The 13,865-nt window shown below is 44.0% G+C and overlaps 1 protein-coding gene across 1 annotated transcript in view; it reads left to right on the top strand.

Annotated features, from left to right (window-relative positions):
- Nucleotides 1-13,865, top strand: part of Prmt9 (protein arginine methyltransferase 9) — a 29,114-nt gene that overhangs the window by 7,882 nt on the left and 7,367 nt on the right. The window contains exons 6-10 of the mRNA XM_051169311.1: nucleotides 1,327-1,429; nucleotides 3,244-3,350; nucleotides 5,643-5,835; nucleotides 7,497-7,680; nucleotides 10,647-11,364. Coding sequence (XP_051025268.1) covers nucleotides 1,327-1,429; nucleotides 3,244-3,350; nucleotides 5,643-5,835; nucleotides 7,497-7,680; nucleotides 10,647-11,364 — 1,305 coding nt within the window. The remainder of the gene's footprint in view (nucleotides 1-1,326; nucleotides 1,430-3,243; nucleotides 3,351-5,642; nucleotides 5,836-7,496; nucleotides 7,681-10,646; nucleotides 11,365-13,865) is intronic.

The following is a 13,865-nucleotide window of genomic DNA, read 5'->3' on the forward strand; positions in this document are numbered from 1 at the left end:
ATATGTATAGTTGGGTCAGGCACTATGGAGGACACGCAAGTCATCCTACCCTTCAGATACTTACAAGTCTGAAGAGGGGCGTAAGGAATGTTTATGAAATTTTGGTATATCTTTAGACTACAAAGTGAATGGTGCTGACCGTGAAAGCTAAAGGAATTCAGAGAAGGAGGAAAGTGAGTGTCTGAGTTGTCTAGGCAGAGTGCATGAATGAAAGCAGCTCTCTGGAGTCGGTGTTTGCAAAGACCTGAGAAGTGGTGAGAGAGACGCGGATACGTGCAGTGTCATAGCAGGTACTAAGAGAGCTTTTGAGAGGGAAGGTTCTGGTCAGCGTGACCCAGTGGGTAAAGACGTTTGCCAAACCTGATGACCTGAGTTAGTCACTGCAACCACAAGGTAGAAGGAGAGTAGTGTCTGACACCCACATGTGCACTGTGGCACGCCTGTACGCACACAAATAGTGCACACATATATTCATACACAAAACAAACAATTTGTTCTTAAAGACACCTGAAAAGGAAATTCATGCCAGGTGGTGGCTAGATGCAGGACTACACAGAGAGGCCCTGTCTCGGAAAAACAAATGAACAAAACAATAAAAAGAAATAAGGATCATTGATGGTAGAGAATCTGTGGTTGTATTCCTTCCCTGGTTGGTTTTTGCTTTTTTTTTTTTTTAAAGAAGAAACTTTTAAAAATTAAAAAATTAAAAAATGTTATGTACATTGGTGCTCTGCCTGCTTGCATATATGCATATATGTGAGGGTGTCAGATCCCCTAGAACTGGAGTTACAGACAATTGTGAGCTGGTATGTGGGTGCTGGGATATGAGCCCGGGTCCTTTGGAAGAGCACCAGTGCTCTAACTACTGAGCCATCTCTCCAGTCCCTGGTTTTTGCTTTTTAATGCAGGGTTTCATGTAGCCTTGGCTAGCTTCAAACCCACTATGTAGTCAGAGATGACTTTTAACTTCTGCCTGATCATCGTGCTTTCAGGTCCCAGGTTCTGGGTCTAGAGATAGAAACCACCATTCCAGACTGGGAGAAAAACATTTTATAGAGTGAGAGTTAGATGCTAAATGTTTAATGTGCATGCCAGTTACTCTTAAGGACTTAGGCAGTGAACAGAGCCTGGGAAAGTAACTCTTCTGTGCCCAGAGCAAGGAAAAAGAGTTCATGATCAAGAGAGGCGGGAAAGATACTGAAATGTATTAGAACATTTTACATAGAGATTTTCTATAACATATTTGCCCTTTTGTCTGAGCTTTGACAGTTTATATAAATAGCATGTCAGTTTACTTACATGTATCTTTAAAACATCGTTCTATAGAGTGTCCCTAGTTGTAACAGAAACTGTCGATGCAGGTGTATTTGGAGAAGGAATTGTGGAGAGTTTAATTCATGCGTGGGAGAATTTACTTCTTCAGCCAAAGGTAAGCAGCCTGCAAGCACTTAAACTTGATCACGTAGTCATTATTCCAAGGCTACACAGAGAAACCCTGTCTTGAAAAACCAAAAAAAAAAAAAAAAAAAAGATATCCGAGTGCAACTGTGTGCCTGGAAAAAAACACAAGGGAAAGCGCTTGACAGCAGTGTAACACAACGTGCACTGCACACACCAGTCCAGTTCACAAGGGAAAGCGCTTGACAGCAGTGTAACACAACGTGCACTGCACGTACCACTACAGGAAGGAGGGACTCTGGATGAGCTTACGTGTGGAAGTGCTGACTAAATTCTTGAATATAGTTGTAGAAGAGGGATGTGCTTTGAATTTCCCAGCAGTCAATGCATGGAATTTTGGCAACTTTCCAGGAAAAGAGTAGTAATGTTAGTTCAGCGGAGTTTTGAGGTACTCACTGAGCTCAGGCTACTAGACAGCACACTGAGCTCTCCTGTAACTGTGTGTATATTGTAGTTAATTTACTGTATGTATTAATGCACTGTGGTAAAATCCAGTGATTACAAAAGACGATATGTATGGAACATAGAAGAGTCGTTTCTTTTTCTTTTTTTTTTGGGTTTTTTCGAGACAGGGTTTCTCTGTGTAGCCTTGGCTGTCCTGAACTCGCTTTGTAGACCAGGTTGGCCTCGAACTCACAGCGATCCGCCTGCCTCTGCCTCCTGAGTGCTGGGATTAAAGGCGTGCACCACCACGCCCGGCGAGTTGTTTATTTTTCAAGTTGACTTTTTTCCAGTGCTAGAGATGACCTTGGTGCCTTATACATGGCCAGTGCATTACTGCGGAGCTACAGTTCATGCCTGGTTTTATTTTCTTTCGGTTTTTAAAGATTTAATTATTTTTGGGGCTGGAGAGATGGCTCAGTGGTTAAGAGCACTGTCTGCTCTTCCAAAGGACCTGGATTCAATCCCTAGCACACACATGGCAGCTCACAACTGTCTCTACCTCCAGCTCCAGGGGATCTGACACCTACATACCAATGCACATAAAATAAAACTAAAAAAAACAAAACAACAACAACAAAAAACATTTAATTATCTTTACTTTTGGTTTAGGTATTTGAGAGTTTTGCCTGCATGCATGTGTGTGGTTGCCTGTTGGATGTGTGTGTGTGAGACTCACATGTGTGCAGGGCTTGTGGAAGTCGGAAGAAGGCATCTCACCCTGTGGGACTGGAGTTAGAGAGGGTTATGAGCTGCTTGTGGGTGCTGGGAGTCGAACCTGGGTCCTCTGCAAGGGTAGCCAGTGCTCTTCACCTCTGACCCGTCTCTTCAGTACTTCACTTTTTGTTTTGTTTTTTGTTTTTTATTAAATCATATTTTAAATTGACATAGCTTCATACTCCTCTCTTTTCTTTTTGTACTTGTATTCTAAACATTAAATTACATTTATATTTATTTGGTTCGTTGGTGTTTTGTTTTGTTTTGTTTTTTGGTTTTTTGAGACAGGGTTTCTCTGTGTAGCCTTGGCCATCCTGGGCTTACTTTGTAGACCAGGCTGGCCTCGAACTCACAGCGATCCACCTGCCTCTGCCTCCCGAGTGCTGGGATTAAAGGCGTGCACCACCACGCCCGGCTTGGTTGGTGTTTTTGGTTTTTCAAGACAGGGTTTCTCTGTGTAGCCTTGGTTGTCCTAGACACACACACACACACACACACACACACACACACACACACACACAACAGTGAAAATACTTTTTAAAGGAAAAACTCCTTAGCCTGTATATAAACACACTTATGCACATACTTATTTGTACATGTAGTGATGTGACTTTATTATATTTTCAGACCAAAGGAGAAAATGGAAATTGTGGAAAGTATGGGAAAGTTATACCAGCAAGTGCTGTTATATTTGGGATGGCAGTAGAGTGTGCAGAGATACGAAGACATCACAGGTAAGTGGTTAGAAGGACACTAAGCCAGGCGGTGGTGGGACACTGGGTGGGGAGGTGGGGCAGAGGCAGCCAGATCTCTTGAGTTTGAGGCATGGTTTACAGAGCAAGTTCCAGGACAGCCTGGGCTACCCAGAAAAACTCTATCTCAAAAATCCCTCCCACCACGACACCCTCAAAATAAGAACATTATTTCACAGCTTAGTGTATGCTTGTAATGTTTAGTCTTATTTATTTTAAGTAGAATTCTAGGATCAAAGCCAGCTTTATTTTCATACAACTTGTGTGAGAAGTTGTACAGAAAAAAATTTAAGTTCAGATTGATTTTAATTGAAGTTCAAGTAAGGATTTCCAATGTGGGGCTGGAGAGATGGCTCAGCGATTAAGAGCACTGGCTGCTCTTCCAACGGTCCTGAATGCAGTTCCCAGCAACCACGTGGTGGCTCAGGACCACCTGTAATGAGATGTGGTGCCCTCTTCTGGTGTCCAGAACACTCTATACATAATAAATAAATTTAAAAAAAAAAAAAAAAAAAAAGGATTTCCAATGTGAAGATAAATTTTAGTATTGCTTTTGCTTTTTGTTTTTGTTGTTGTTGTTGCTTGTTTGTTTGTTTTTCTTATTGTTTTTTGAGACAGGGTTTCTCTGTGTTAACCTTGGCTGTCCTGGACTTGCTTTGTAGACCAGGCTGGCCTCAAACTCACAGTGATCTGCCTGTCTCTGCCTCCGGAGTGCTGGGATTAAAGGCGTGCGCCACCACGCCCAGCTTAGTGTTGTTTTTCTTGTTAACTTCATTAATGCAGTGATTGGGCAGAATGCAATTTTAAATCATTCAAAGAACTCTTCTTCCTCTATAAAGGTGACATAAAAATAGTGCTGCAAGCATTGATGAATAAAAGAAAGAAAGAAAGTGAACTAGCCACCAGTAAATACCTGCTTCTTGTCTTTGCTGTGAATTGTTCATTTATCGTTTTGTTTCATGTGACCAGCTGATAGTAGAAGTGTTTAGATGTTGGTAGGCGCAGGGTAGGTTCAGGGTACCCACCAGACAGATGGGCCTCAGGTGCCGAGTTGGTGAATGACACTGCACTGGTTGACTCTCAGCTCTACGTATATAAATGTCTCTGTGGTATTTTAATTGATTAAAGAATACCAATAAATACAGTCATGTGGGACAGGATTCTCACCAACCCTTGCTATTAACTGTCCGTTTTCACCTCACTGCTTTATGATCGCTCATATTCATATTTTACTTGGCTATCCCTGTGGCAAAGCAGCTAAGTGTCTTCTCTGTCTTGTTTGTCTTCTGTTAACTTGCTGGAATCCAAAAGTACATTTTGAATATGAATCATTTGTTGACTATATGTTCTAAATATTTTCTTTGTATACTTTTTAAAAAAAAAGATTTGCCGGGCGTGGTGGCGCACGCCTTTAATCCCAGCACTCGGGAGGCAGAGGCAGGCGGATCACTGTGAGTTCGAGGCCAGCCTGGTCTACAAAGTGAGTCCAGGATGGCCAAGGCTACACAGAGAAACCCTGTCTCGAAAAACCAAAAAAAAAAAATAAAAAAAAAGATTTATTTATTTAAGTATACCATGTTCTGCCTGCATGCCAGTAGAGGGCACCAGATCTTACTATAGATGGCTGTGAGCCACCATGTGATTGCTGGGAATTGAACCCAGGACCTTTGGAAGAGCAGGCAGAGTGCTCTTAACCCCTGAGCCATCTCTCCAGCCCTCTTTGTATACTTTTCAAATGTTTATTTCTGCATGTGTGTTTGTGTAAATGTGTGCCCTGTGTATGTGGTATCTGTGGAGTCTCTAGGAGGGTGTTGCATCCCCTGCAGCTGGAGTTGTAGGTGGTTGTGAGATGGCTGACATGTGTTGGAACAACTGAAATCAAGGCCTCTGCAACAACAGCAAGTGTGCTTAACCACAAAGTTGTTAATTTTTTTTTTTTTTTTTTTTTTTGGGACACGGTTTCTCTGGGTAGCCTTGGCTGTACTGCATTTGCTTTAGAGACCAGGCTGGCCTTGAACTCAGAGATCTGTGTGCTTCTGCCTCCCTGAGTGCTGGGATAACAGTCATGTGCCACTGCGCCTGGCTCAAAGTTGTTAATCTGAAAATAGACTTATTTTCATTTTTTTCTTCGTGTGATTATGTATATAATTAAGAAATCTATGGCCATGGGATTTTATTTCATCTGTATGTTTATATTTTCTTGACTATTAGATGATATTTGATAATTTACAAAATCTGTGTTATACCTTACCTTTTTCTTTCAACTCTTACTAGGGTGGGTGCTAAGGACATTGCTGGTATCCATTTGCCAACAAATGTGAAATTTCAGAGCCCAGCCCATTCTTCAGTAGATACTGAAGAAGCAGTTGAACCATACACCACTGAGAAGATGAGTCGGATTCCTGGAGGATATCTGCCTTTGACAGACTGCTTCCAGATTATAAAAGTTGATTTCAACAGTCTTCAGGTAAAAACAAGAAGTTTAATTTTAACCACCCTGCCCCGCCACCTCCCCCCTCCCCCCCAATACTCACCAGTAAGAGTTTCTCTGTGTATCCTTGAACTCGCTCTGTAGACCAGGCTGGCCTCCAACTCCACAATCCGCCGGCCTCTGCCTCCCGAGTGCTGGGGTTAAAGGCGTGCACCACCGCGCCCGGCTTTCTTTTTTAATGCGCATGAGGCCCTGCTTATGAAGAATGATTAGCAGCAAGTTAGAACTCCTTTGAAAGCATGCTTTTCCTGTGTCAGGGGACAGCTCTCTGGGTGTGCTGGGAGTGAGTTCTGTCCTGTGTGCTGCTCTGAGCGTTCCCTGTGACGGCAGAAGGAAGGTGATGCGTTCGCTCTTAGGGTCAGATGCTTCGGCTTTCACTGGCCTTCTCTTGGCGTGGTCTGTAGCTGTTTTAAGTTCGCTTTTTGTGGATGCCGGGTAGACAAAGTGTACCAAGAGTAATGGGAGTGCGGCTGTTAAGTACTTTATCACAGCTGGTTTTTATTTTAATAGCTTTCCTTTGAAATTTTCCTTAATCCACATACACCGTATAAAAGCTTTTAGTTTAAAAAAATAATGTCAGCCGGGCATGATGGCGCACGCCTTTAATCCCAGCACTCGGGAGGCAGAGGCAGGTGGATCGCTGTGAGTTCGAGGCCAGCCTGGTCTACAAAGTGAGTCCAGGATGTCCAAGGCTACACAGAGAAGCCCTGTCTCGAAAAACCAAAAAAAAAAAGAAAAAAAAGAAAAAAAGAAAAAAAAATAATGTCTGCCTGTTTAACACTTTTAAGGAGTATAGGACAGAAGACGCCCCAGTGCCTCCTTTTAAAACGTTGCCTCTGGGCCCAGGGGTCCTGCTCAAACTAAGGCACCAGCCAAGGACAATACAGGCGGTAAACTTTAAACCCCTACCCAGATCTAGCCAATGGTTAGAACATTCTCCACAGTGGAGTGGAGAGTGGGATATGACTTTCTCATGTACTCTGGTGCCTCACATTTGACCATGTCCCCTGGAGGGGGAGACCTGGTGGCACTCAGAGGAAGGATAGCAGGTTACCAAGAAGAGACTTGATACCCTATGAGCACATACAGGGACAGGAAATCCCCCTCAGGAACAGTCATAGGGGAGGGGAATAAAGGGAAAATGGGAGGGAGGGAGGAATGGGAGGATACAAGGGATGGGATAACCATTGAGATGTAACAAGAATAAATTAATTAAAAAAACAAAAAAAACAAAAAAACAGTTGCGTCCTTCCCCTGCACCCCTTGTTTGAAGTGTGTCATTTCGGGCTTGCTTCTCTTTCTGTAAGCATGCATGTACACATGCATAGGTTCCAGAATAAAACAACGGTGTTGCTTTGCTGCATGCATTTGTCATCTACCACTGTGTCACTGGTGGATTTTCCTTATCAGTAGCGTGTAGATGTGTCTCCTGTCTGTTTAGTACATGGGGTATTCTGTGATTCCCTAACGGTGCAGGAAAGGACTGTGAGCTGCAAAGAGGATCTGTGGTGTGACACCGAGCAGGCGGCACAGTCAGTGTATAAAGCCTTCTCATTCTTTTTTATTATTTAGATTGTTTTGGCTCCTTACTAGTTTCCTAACCTCGGTTTTCTCATCCTTTTTACATTTCTTTTCAGGAGTTGAAAAGTCTTGCAACTAGAAAGCCGCAGCCTCTTGCTGTCCCCGCTGTTAAGGAAGGTGTGCTGGATGCCATCGTGGTTTGGTTTGTTCTCCAGCTTGATGATGAGCACAGTCTGTGCACAGGCCCCGCTGAGGAGACGTGCTGGGAGCAGGCTGTTTACCCAGTGCAGGCCCTTGCAGGTGAGCGTTATCTCCTCAGGAAACACCTGCTTTTCCAGAGGACCAGGCTCAGTTCTCTGCACACACACTGCAGCTCAGCACCGGCTATACCCAAAGCCCCAGGGGTCCAATGGCATCTCCTAAAGTGCAAACATATGCCGACAGAACATCGGTACATTTAAAAATGCATAAATAAATAAATCTCTAAAACATTTAAATCAAACCTCTCAACATCAAATCAAAGTTAGTTGCTTTAATCAAGTAAATGTTAGTGGCCAAAAAGAGAAAACAGTTACTTTGGAGATGAAGTTTTTAGCAAAAGAGGTATTACTTAAATATTTCAGAATTACAATTTTCTTTGTTCAAAAGTAAATTTAAATAGCGCACGTATAGTTTGGAAGAGAGATTAAAGCCAAGCTGTGGTGTTGCGTGCAGCTAAGCACAGCACTGTCAAGGCATCAGGAGGCAGGCTAATCTCTGGGAATTCAAAGACAGCCTGGTTTATATAGCCAAAGCTAGACAGACCAGGCCTACATATTGAGACCCAGTCTCAAAAAATAATAAGAGAGATAAAATCATTCCTCTGGAAAGTGAGAGAGGACTTAAAAGTTCCTGGGGGTGAGATTGAGAGTACACATATGATAAAGATGTGGTGTTTGTGTGTATGAATTGTCACAAGTGTACATTAAAGTATTTATTAGAAACAAAAACTGCCTACAGTGTCACATACCTTTAATCCCAGCACTCTGGAAGCAGTTTGGGGCCAACCAAGGTTACATAGTGAATTAAATTTTAAATAAAAATTTAAAATATTTATATATTAAATTTTAAGTAAAAATTTAAAAATTACTCCATGCTTCTCAGTTACAACTCTCATTACTCATTTGATAGTTTCAATTATTAGTTATCAGTAGACGAAAGAAATGCTGCTTTTAAAAAAAAGCAAAAATGATGGACTAGAGAGGTACCTCAGTGGCTGCTCTTCCAGAGATCTTGAATTCAATTCTCAGCAACCACATGGTGGCTCAACCCTCTATACTGGCATCTGATGCCCTCTTCTGGCATCGAGTAAACATGCATATATATAGACACTCATATACATAAAATAAATAAATCTTTTTAAACAATGTAAAAATGAAACACTTCACTTGCTCAGAAGCAGTGCTAATCCTCTCACTATTGTTCTAATTTTAGTACAACACCTTCTGAAGTGAGCACTGCTGCTTTTTTAAAAAGGGGTTAGAAAGGTATTAAATGCCTGAGTACTTAGCCATAGGGACCCTGATGACGCTGTAGAGCCCAGGTTATAAGAATGTGTGTAGCAGGGCTGGAGAGATGGCGCAGTGGGTAGAGGCGCTTACTTGCTGCCACCGTGTGCATTTAAAATGGTCTCCCTGAGAACCCTTCAGAGACATTAAATCAGTATAAGAGAACAAAAATGATGAAGAAAGATTTTCAAATGTGGCTTGCTGAGAGCGAAGCTTTTCTACCTGTGCATCTTCTCATGCCTACAAGACGGTAAGGGTATACAGCATCAGCCTGTTCTCAGGCATGGCCCAGTAAGAGCTCGGAGACCTTACAGCAAGGCCAGCCAGCAGAGTCAGTCATAGCGGGACCAGAGCTTCAGGTCAGCGTACAGGCCTCGGCAAATCAGATCAGGAACTACACAGACATATATTTCCTTTGTGTGTGCCTGTCTTGTGTGATGTGTGAGCTGTTTCTTGGAGGAGCGTACATCCCGTGGCATGCATGTGGTCAGGGGACAACTGTCCCTTTTTTTCTTTACTTGGTTTCTAGGGACTGAACTCAGTTAGGGTTATGAAGCAAACTTTGTGGCCTCAAGCGATCTGCCTGCCTCAGCTTCCCACTGTTTGGTAGTACAGCCATGTACCACCACACTCAGGTGCAGATTGTACTTTTATCTGGCCCTAGAACCAATAGGAATATGACAGTTACACACGGGGAGTCTGGAGAGGAGCACAGTATAGTCCTTGCTGCAGGGCATACTCTTCCCTGGACCTGTGATGTCCCTAAACAAGCAAGTTTCCAGATGCTGAAGGAATATTAGACACTGTTGTGCTGTGCTTTTGTTCTTTTGGAAATTACCTTCAGAGAAAAGAGTGTCTGTTTAAGGTACAATGAGGCTTGATCCCTGAATTTCATCTGCCTTTGCATCTAGACAAAGCCTCTTTTTATCCCCACATCTTCCTCAGTTTGGCAGCACATCTACTGATTGTAGTAAAAACAAAGTCAACATGAAGTTTTGTAGTGTGCCTGTAATCCCAACACTTGCGGGGTAGAGGAAGGAGAATCAGCAGTTCCAGGCCAGCTTTAGCCACTTGCAAGTGCAGCCCAGTTGCAGCAAGAGACCTCAGCGTTCTGGAGATGCCAGTACCGTGGGAATAACTGCCAAGAACAGCAGCGGCTGTGGAGTGGACCGGGACTCAGCTTAAATTGACTAGGGCTCAGTTGTGCCGGCTAATTTTGTGTCAGCTTGACAGAAGCTAAAGTCATCTGAGAGGAAACTTCTTCATTAGAAACTGCCTCCATAAGATGGGTCTGTGGGCCAGCCTGTAGAGCATTTTCATAGTTAGTAATTGATGGGGGAGGGCCCAGCCTACTGTGGGTGGTGCCATCCCTTGGGCCGGTGGTTCTGGGTTCTGTAAGAAAGTAGTTAAGCTGGGTGGTGGTGGTGGTGCACAGTTGGGAGGCAGTCTAAGGCGGGTCTACAGAGCTAGTCCAGGATAGCCAGGCCTACAGAAGGAAACTCAGTCTCCAAGGTTACTTGAGGAAGCCAGGAGGAGCAGCACCCGTCCATAGTTCCTGCTTCAGGTTCCCACCCTGACTTCCTTTAATGATGGACCATGATGTGAAAGTGTAAACCAAATAAACCCTTTCCTCCCCAGCTTGCTTTTGACTAAGACTATCAGTTATATATACATATATATTTTTTTTCTTTTCCTCTCAATCCTTTTCTACTAATGAAGACTACTGGATAAAGCCCGGGGACAGTGTGACAATGGAAGCATCTTGTCAAGATTGTTACCTAAGAATCCAGAGTATCAGCATCTTGCGCCTGGAGCATGAAATGGAAGTTAAGAAGAGTTTTACCAAGAGTAAAGACCTGTTCTCTCTAGGAAATGAGGCGGAGCTCTGCAGCGCCCTGGCTAACCTTCAGACCAGTAGAGCAGACGCTCTGGAGCAGGCCTGTGTGTTAGAGCCCACCGAGATTGCTCTGCTTAACAACATCCCGTATCACGAGGGCTTCAAGACGGCGATGAGGAAGGTGTTGTCCTCGCTGGCTCCAGAGCAGCTGTGCCAGCCCGTGGATGCTCACTGTCAGGATGTTGAGATGAACTCTGAGAGTGGACAGAGTGACAGTGTACCGAGCACCACTGACCCTTTCTACGTGTTGGACGTGTCTGAAGGCTTCTCTCTTTTGCCCATCCTTGCTGGAACACTCGGTCAGGTTAAGCCCTACAGTTCTGTGGAGAAAGACCAGCATTGTCTTGCTTTGGACCTCATATCTGAAGCCAATCACTTCCCTAAAGACACACTTGAGTTTTGGCTGAGACATATAGAGGATGAAGCTGCAGTGTTGCAAAGGCCCAAGTCAGACAAATTGTGGAGCATAATTATATTAGACGTCATTGAGCCGTCTGGGCTCATTCAGCAGGAAATAATGGAAAAGGCGGCAATATCCAGGTAAAGCAAAAAACATAAACTTGAGTTAAAAAATTCACTAGGGTTTGTTGTTGTTTTGTTTTTTAATTTTGTGTGCAATAGGGGTGAGCTGATATCTTACTATCTAACCGTACCTGACAGCAGAGTTTATTCTGATGATGGCATCTGGGCAGGTTTTGGGTAGAGGCTGGAGGTTGCCAGGGTAGCCCCTGGTTGACAACTTAGACCTTTCCTCTACTGAAGCTCAGTTAATCACCAATAAGTAAATGAATCTTCACAAAAGCTGTGAATGAGAAGTTCACAAGCTTTCCAGAGCGGGCGAGCACATCGAACCGTGGCAGAGTAATGTGCCTCAAGACTGCGAGGAGCTCTGAGTGTCCTCCCAGAAAGAGCTGGTTCTTCTTCTGATCCTCCGTTTGCCACAGTATTCCTGGTGACAGCTCTACAGGATTTACCCCGCACATCAGCTAGTTCTTAAATTCTGTTAGGTTCTGCTAGGACAGGCAGAACCTAGAGGGCGTCATGGACGTCAAAAGTCAGGTGCACAGCGTAGGGTATCGTCTCTACTTCTAAACCACCAATACAAGTTGAAGGTTCCCTTCAGTTTGTAAAACCCCTTCAGATTTGGTTGGGTTTGCTATAGCAGCTCACAGGACCTAGGAAAGTGCCTGGCATAGATGAACCTATGTGTTATAGAGGGTGCTGACGAGGAGCCGAAGGAGTGGTGCATGGGAGTGTGCAGAGTGTTGGTGTCTGCCTGGCCCTTTACATGCTGAGCTGCGCAGGAGCCCCCAACTCTGTCCCTTTGGAGTGTCATGGCTTCATTGTGTATGGGCATCGCTGGGTGTTAGTGATAATTCAACCTGGCGTTGAGACCAGGCAGGGGAAGAGGACAAAGGCCCAACCCCCTAGTCACTTCTTTCTGGAGAACAAACCTGAGCCTCTGGGAGTCCCTAGCCCCTGGGATGGCCTTGGTATACAGAAGCTATTCTTAGCATTTCCTTGACTCTGAGGAGACTCCTGTTTTTAAGAGTTTTGTGCTAAAAACAACAAAACAGCAGAAAGCCAAGATACAGATCAAACACAATGTTAGTATAAGTCATGATCACCCTATGTGTCTTCCGTTGGGCCATTTCTGAGTGAGTTTGTCTTTTAAATTTTTTTTTAGATTTATGTATTTTAAATGTTTTATGTTTGTATGTGGACCACATGCACGCCTAATGCTTGAAGAGATCAGAAGAGGATGTGGGGTCCCCTGGAGCTGGAGTTACAGATGGCTGTGAGCCACCATGTGGGTGCTGGGAGTTGAATTCGGGTCCTCCGCCAGAGCAGCAAATGCTCCTAACAGCTGAGCTCTGTCTCCAGCTTCCCGTTTCTGCATGCTGTCCTTTGTAGTGAGCCAGTACATAGAGGTAATGTGCTTTCCTTAGTTCTGTGAACCACCCTAGCGGATTATCAGATGCTTCCCTCAGGGAGGGAGTTGTGTGAATACTGCATGTGTATTAGTGACGGTTGCACTGTCCCAGACACCTGGGCTTTGGCGGCGGCATCTGAAGTGGGCCACTCACACAGCTCTGAAGTCTTTAACTGTGTGACATGGGTACATCGTGTTAGAAGTGACTGGGGTCATAAGGTACTCTGCTGATTGGGAGAACTAATTAGTTGGCTGTGTTTGGGAGAAATCCTCTTTCCAGTTTGGTGTGAGACGTTTTAATAAATAAGGGAAAGCGCTTGTTAAGGTAAAAGTCAAGTTCGGCAGTGGTGAGCTGCTCTGCTATCCTCACACTACGAAGAGAAACCTAGTATGATGTCAGTGCCTGCTAAATGGCCCGTTTAATAACAGTCAAAAACCAAGTTAAAGTGTACTATTTTTTTTTTAATTAATTAATTTATGTGTTACACAGTATTCTGCCTGCTTGTATGCCTGCAGGCCAGAAGAGGGCACCAGATCTCATTATAGATGGTTGTGAGCCACCATGTGGTTGCTGGGAATTGAACTCAGGATCTTTGGAAGAAGAGCCAGTGCTCTTAAGTTCTGAGCCATCTCTCCAGCCCAGAGTGCGTTGTTACCATTCTTAGAACTTTTCTTGACTTCTAAATTTGGGAAATTTAAAAAAAAAGTAAATTGGCAGAAATTTAACAAGAAAATTAACAAGGGTAATTTCATAATAGCTCACAAGCTAATAGGAAGGGCTTTGTTGAGACCCGTGCCTCTTTAAGAGGTGAGTAACTGAGGTTGACTACAGACTCTCCCTCGAACTCAAACAAGTTGTTTGGAAGAGTGTAGGATGAGCATAGGGTCAGCAGGTCCCAGATGCCTCCTAGATGTAGAGTGTCAGACTGGTAAGGGTAAGTCACGACCCTGAACCAGGCTAGGTCCTCACTACTCATCGTGTAAGCAGGTGTGATGTCAGCCTGGACTCAGCCCTGGGTACGTGGTTCCACCTGGGAATGGGTGCCACCCTGACTCAGTGCTTCCTTTACTCGTTCTTGGTGTTCTGTTTCTAGTAGCACGTGCTGAG

This window comes from Acomys russatus, chromosome 26, assembly GCF_903995435.1.
Source record: "Acomys russatus chromosome 26, mAcoRus1.1, whole genome shotgun sequence".
NCBI classification, from domain to species: domain Eukaryota; kingdom Metazoa; phylum Chordata; class Mammalia; order Rodentia; family Muridae; genus Acomys; species Acomys russatus.